The sequence below is a fragment of the Triticum dicoccoides genome, chromosome 6B (assembly GCF_002162155.2).
Source record: "Triticum dicoccoides isolate Atlit2015 ecotype Zavitan chromosome 6B, WEW_v2.0, whole genome shotgun sequence".
NCBI classification, from domain to species: domain Eukaryota; kingdom Viridiplantae; phylum Streptophyta; class Magnoliopsida; order Poales; family Poaceae; genus Triticum; species Triticum dicoccoides.
The window spans coordinates 11565060-11571850 of record NC_041391.1 but is presented as its reverse complement, the minus strand read 5'-3'; the positions used below and the strand labels follow the sequence as shown (position 1 = coordinate 11571850).

General features: G+C 39.6%; 1 protein-coding gene across 1 annotated transcript; it reads right to left on the bottom strand.

Moving 5' to 3' along the window:
- Window positions 1-5786, bottom strand: LOC119320530 (disease resistance protein RGA5-like; the record flags this gene model as incomplete). Its single annotated transcript, XM_037594592.1, has 5 exons — window positions 4910-5786; window positions 2584-2902; window positions 727-2481; window positions 574-663; window positions 1-51 (listed from the first exon to the last, which is right to left on the bottom strand). Coding segments are annotated over exons 1-5 (3030 nt in total), but the record flags the coding sequence as incomplete, so codon positions are not given.
- Between the last annotated feature and the right edge of the window lie 1005 nt (window positions 5787-6791).

Genomic DNA, 6791 nt, shown 5'->3' with positions numbered 1-6791 from the left:
TTCCAAGTGGTGATCTGAAAAGACTGTAGAAGGCTTCAAGATCCCACCATCCTGTAACCAGAAAAATGATGGGTTATTTACTAGTTATTAAATAGCCAGATTGTACATGTCCATTGTATATTAAATTATTATATTTGGAAATTAAATAGAGAGATCTTTTCTATTTGCAATTGCAACATACAAGGATCAATGCTGGTGGGTAGGTTACAATCGCAAAACATAGGTATTGTATATTGATCTTCATTGTTCAAGAAATCGGTAACTGGTAGTTGCTCGGTGGGCTTGGGAGTAGCCACCCAATGAGTAGCGATTAACTGGTCCTTAACTGATTAATCGGACGAATTCTTGAACAGTGTTGTTCTTGATTTTGCAATTTGAATCATCAAAAGAAAATTGATTTGTCTCTAAACATGAATAAGTCTGACATATGTAAATACATGTGTATATCACCTTTGGAAGGAAATCCTATAGACAAAACAGAAGAAAGGTAAAGAGAGGCGGACCGGGGGTAGTGTACCCTGATATATGTCATGGTTGAAGCACGAGAGATAATGCGATTCAAGGTTGGCCCACCGCAGGTTGCTGATCTGCACTGCTTGTGGCGTCACCATTATCCGGCTGGAGATTGAAAACCGACCGACTGGCCATCAGTGACATGATATTCTGTTATATATATAGTGGTCGATTGATATATCATATATGATTGTACAAGTAGTATGTACGTACCTCTTCTTGGTTGGTACCGGCAGAGTCATGTAACAAACGACTCTTGAATTTGGCAACAATATCACGTAACTCTTGTTGGCCATACCTCCCGATTCCAGGTTCGGCAGCATCACGTAGCCGTGTCTCGAGTTTTATAATAAAATTACGCATCCTTCTTTCTTCATATACTATATGGATTTTGTCGTCGGGGATGCTGAGGACCCACCTGAGTTTATCAATCAAATCACCTTCCTTCGAGCTGATGCGGTTCTCGTCTTGTATATAAAACTCGCGGATGTTGGCATAGTTGGGATGGTCTCTAGCAGCCACATACAATGTTTCTCTAATTGCAGAAATTTCCAAGTTGCCCCTCTTAGCGCAGTCAAGCCGACACGTGACGCCCTCCAGCAAAGGACAGCTATTATTCCATGACACCAAGCTTTCCATGTTCTCTCTTAGAGAGCTTATACCATATAACAATATTTTAAGCATAGGCAATGCTCCTTCTTCAGTACCGATCTCTATCGTCGTCTCCAACTTTTCCAGCTTGTGAAACTCACCACTGCCAAAAGTATAAGTTACACACCTTTTGTCCTCAATCTCAAGAATGAGGTTGATGAGCGATGGCAACCTTCCGAGGAGTAGAATATCCCGAGCTTCAACCACCTGCACTTTCAAGCACAGGTGATAGAGGAGTGGAACACGTGAAGAATTGATCCATGATGGCATCTTGGGTACAAGTATTCCCTCCAGAGATAATAAGCATAACTTTGGGCTGGGTGCCATGTTTTCCAAGCTACCATCGATTAAAACCGGAGTATTAGTTTTATATTGTACAAATCCTTGACCACCCCCGACAGTCAGACTCTGGATCTTGCACAGCTTGCAAAGTGACTTCATCAGAGCCTTAACTGTGGTCTCATCCATTCTTTTAAAATGGATCTTGAGCACCCTCAACTTTATTAGGTTCCCCACATCTGTGTAGAAGTTTGGGCACTTGTTCACTTTATATAGTTGTAGCTCTTCAAGAGATGTCAGTTTCCCTATCTCGCCCTTCATCTTGGTATGCATGTCAGCTTGCAAGCATCTCAAATTTCTTAGCTCGCCGACAGATGGTGGCAAGTCACCAATCAAACCTCTTCTTAAGTCCAATACTTCAAGAAACTTGAGATCATGCCCTATTCTTTCCGGGAGTATGTTACAAGTATTTGCCAGCAATAGGTACCTCAGATGAACTAACTTCCCAAGATGCTTGAGACTACAATCTTCTGGAAACTCACAACTCTGCATAACTAGCACACGTAATACTTTAAAGCTCCAAAGCGGGAATGTCCTACTATCACTACACGAGGTAGCAATAAATGACCTCACATGTTCTATTTCAATGCTAGAGATGTGTTCCGCACTTCCTCCATGAAGCGCCAATCTTTGAACCCTATTGGTTCGTTTGCCTCGCGAACATGTGCCATGCTGCTCCATCTCAGGTACTGTGACAAAATTTACATCACTTGATATGGTGCGGATGAGATCGAGCACCATGTCGTGGACACGGCAACCACTTGGGGATTGATACCTCTGGTATCCCCCTAAAAGCCCGGTACCCCAATATTCTTTAGGTTCCATCCACTGGATCATGCTTTTGTTCACAAGCTTGTTGAAACAGTTTTCTCCTACCTCACTATCTGGGACAAACCCTTCTGAGACCCACAACCATATTAGTGAATTTTTTTCAATGAAGGCATCTTCAGGAAACATACTTAGGTACAATAAACATGTCTTCAGATCAAATGAGAGATCGTAATAGCTAAAAGATAATATTTGTTTTGTGTTATTAACATACGCATTGCCTTGATGCACAAAACCAATGGTGTCATATACCTTAGACCAGTCCTCGTGGTGTTTACCGACAAACAAGCTAGCTATTGTAATGATAGCTAATGGCACGCCACCACATTTCTTTAAAATTTTGGTAGTAACTTCAGTCGGTCCTTCACTACCATATGTTCTGGTATCAAATAACATTTTGGAGTAATGATATGAAAGTGGTTCCATGTGGTAGATACCACCAACATTTTTGGCAACATCAACAATACGAGTTGTTATGATTAATCTACTTTCTGGATGACTATCCATGAAAGCACACTTAATCATTTCCCATGTCTGCATATCCCATATGTCATCAATAACAATAAAGTACCTACTTACATGAGAAGGAAAAATAGTTAATTATCAAAAACTCTCTAATGTACTACGCACTAGAACAAGAAGCACTCCAATGCACCAGAACAACAAAAAAGCTAACAATAAAAAATGGAAAATATAAAATACATCTCAATTTTATATGTTTTCTTGTGTTGTGTAGAGTCTTTATCTACCATTTTTACATTGATAAGATTTTCTAACAAAACCGGTTTCTATCAGGGTCCTGCATACATGCCATGTGTGCACGTACATATATGACATATGGGAGTACTCTCGTGAATTCTACTGTTCTCATGGGACCACCCACCGTATAGGAGTAGGAATTTATTGCAGTCATCCTATTTTATTTATTCAACCCACAGTCTATCCACCTATATTTTTAGTTTGATTCCGATATTTGTAACACTTTTAACTTTTGAAGCAGTGACCCGATTTAGAATCCGTTTGCAAATTCGTGTTGATGACATTCATATGTTTAAAACCAGATCAAATTGGACATGTTCTGAACAAGTTTAAACTCAAATTTTTTACCATAATGAAGCTTATATGAAATTTGAGATGATACGACAGTGAAACTAGAGTGAACCAATAATGAAAACATGCAAAAAGGAATGCAATAAAGCATAATAAAACTTATATCAAATCCGAGATGAAGCATGAATGAATTTTGGACTAACACAATAATGGAAACATGCAAACGGGAATGTATGAATAAATAATTAAAACATGTAAAATTACGATGGTATGGAAATAATATTGTACAGAAAATATGTGAAGAGAACAATTTTAGAGCGCAGCCCAACCATGAAATATATTTTAACAAAATGATAGGATAACTTATGTGAAAACTCCAAAAAATATAAATGAAACCTGAATGAAATAGCACTAAAATCAAGAATGAAAAAGTAGTGAACCATCTAATGGAAAAAATATGATGAAACACATATGTACTAGTTTCATATAAGTTTGAATATGGTTTCATAACTTGAACCTTAATTTTTTTTCAAACATGTTCAAAAATTATCTTGTTTTCAAGATTAAAATATTGTTAATACAAATATCCAAATGTTTGTCAAGTGAATATTTGGGTCAAAAGATATAATTGGTAGAAACTATATAATCAAACTAAAAAGCATTGGTGGGTGTGATGTAACTCCGTTGTGGGTTGGTTCAAAAGATGTCATAGTACCGTTTGACTACAAACATAACCACTAGTCACGCTAGTGTGGGGCCTCCTCGCTAGTTATCCCACAAATCACAGAGAGAGGTTAGTATGATGTATATGCGTCACACAATGCATAGTATAGCAATTGATACTTCGTACGCCATATGCATACGCGCACACATGGCATGCATGCAAGACCCCTGTAGAAACAGTATCCGCTAAAATAATCCTCATAATGGATGGATATTCATTAGTAGCAAAACTAGAGATACTTGACCGCAAAAGTTATCCCTGAAACCATTCACTTAATGCGATTGTTGCTAATAATCTAGAACTTAGCCAAATAACAGAGGTGACACATATGTTCTAATGGCTACATTAATTTTTTATCTAGAGGTGTGTATTGATAGCTTGGCTTACGGGGTATCAAATTACCGGTTTATGGTTTTCACAGCCAATACTCGAGAAAATGTTTCCAGGGTCAATTCCAACTTAGCTGCCTGATAAACATGTTATTTTTGTTCTGAAAGCAAACCACTTTATTAATTTTCAAGAATAGCTACAACATCTATAAGAAGAGATACAATATCGCTCGGATGCTCAAACTAGTCATTGGATGCTTAGAATTTAGCCGGTCTAGACAGCTCATGATCAACCTTTTTACCTACCAAGGAGAAATCACATGCGCGTGCTCTAGGTGTATTCCTTTTGTTTTGGGTTTCTGTTTGATGCAGTGTGCTTTCTAAATGTAAATCAGAGAATTTGAAGTTAAAAATTGAACTAGATGAATCAAAAGCAATAAGTTATTGACTAGAACATGTGGAGTTTAATGCATACCTCTTGCCTGCAAGGAATTTTCGCAGTTGGTCGATCAATTGCCTTTCATCCATTGTTGATGCATCTCTATACAACTCCATGTCAAGCTCAAGGAGGATGTCCCTCAAAACTTTCTTCGTGTTTGGCTTCTGACCCACTGGAACAAAAGTGTGACACTGGTAAGTTTGATTGAGCTCATCATACAATGCTTTTGCAAGGGTTGTCTTGCCCAATCCTCCAATTCCAACAATGGAGACAATCTTGAGATTTCTTCCAGGAATGTCAACCCCCTCTGACAAGACCTTCACTAGCTCACCAATTGCCTTATCAATACCGACAAGGTCAGATTTTTTCTCGTATAGAGCCAAGATGCGAGGATCAGGTGTAGTTGTAGCCGGAATTGCAACAGCATCGTCGATCTTGTACCTGTCGCGCCTTTCCTTTATCTTCCTAACTTGGGTCTCAATGTTTTTTATGCCACTGGCTATTTCATGGCGTGCCTTGAACTTGTTGAACTCGTTGCGGGCCTTCTTCAGTAGGTGCTTGATTTTGGGCTTGGTTGGCTCAATACCATCGACACGTGTCACGAAGGTGTCAAGGCTGTCCTCGATGGCATAGGACAATTCCCTGACCTCATTTGCCCAAATATTGACTTGTGGGTCAAGTTGATCCAACGGTATACTGGATACCTTGACAAGGGCAGCTTCCATGCTCTCGAGCTCAGCCTTGAGATCTCTAATCCCGTTCTTCACACTCTCCTTCAGATTGTACTCCTCCATGAGCATCCCCGCAAGCCTGGGGAGGAGGGTGCCCATGGCCCCCGTGGCAAACTCCATGCTCGACTCTCACTTTCTTCTCTATCTTTTGCTAATAGCTAAAGCTTCTTTCTTTCTTTCTCCTTCAATTTTTTTCCTTTCTTTACCAAGAAGCTCTTTTTTGCTTGGTATGGGTATGCTTCTGTGGCCTGTACCTATATATAGACCATACTAACTGGCTCGGCAGGATGATATTAGTGAAGCCGTACCCGCAAAAAAAAGATATTAGTGATGCCGAACACGATTATCACCCATCAGCATTTGGATGGTGGGGGGCTAGTACCGAGGGGCAAGGACACGCTAGTACACGGAGTAAATTAAACGGGCATTTGAAGAGACCCCGTGGTCTTTTGAAGTTTAAAAAATTGGTGTCACCAAACGCAAGTTGCAGCATTAAGTACTAAAAATCCATGTCATCGCCCACCAACCGCGGAGGACAGCCATGTGTTTTTCTCCGATGGCCTGTTACCACCTACTAACAAGATTACTACTCTATTTGTTTAGTTAATTAGACACTAGGAGTATCTGGGAGTCACAGTGTACGTACCAAAGGTTGAGGCAGATTGGACACTACAGGAAAATCACACGTTTTTGTGTGGCCAACATTAAGCCCAGTAAAGAAACGCAGGCACTCGGCTTACATCCACATAAGCCGAGTTGGTCGAAAAATATATATTAGCGGCTTATGTACAAAACTTGGCATATTGGGAAAAGGCATTCGGCTTATATTTAGTGCTCGATTGCCACATGGCGATCACCGAGACTGCAGATGGCTCCGCGACGGAGCTAGCTGTAAGTTGAGTACCCTATAAACCGCAATCCGCTTAGACGTGACCTATTATTCCAAACCTATTTTTAGTGTAAAATAGATTTTTAGTGTGGTGCATTGCATTTATATTTACTTCTTGTTTTTCATTTCTGTTACTTTTTTCTCACTCATTCTGTCTAGTTTTCATCTCCCTTTAATGTAGGAGGGTTTTTTTTGGAGCAGAGAATTCCTTATTTTGCCCTTTCTTAAAATTTGCTTCCCTTTTTGGCCCAAATTTTTGTATTATTTTACCCTTTATGTGTGAAAAAGGGAAAATACA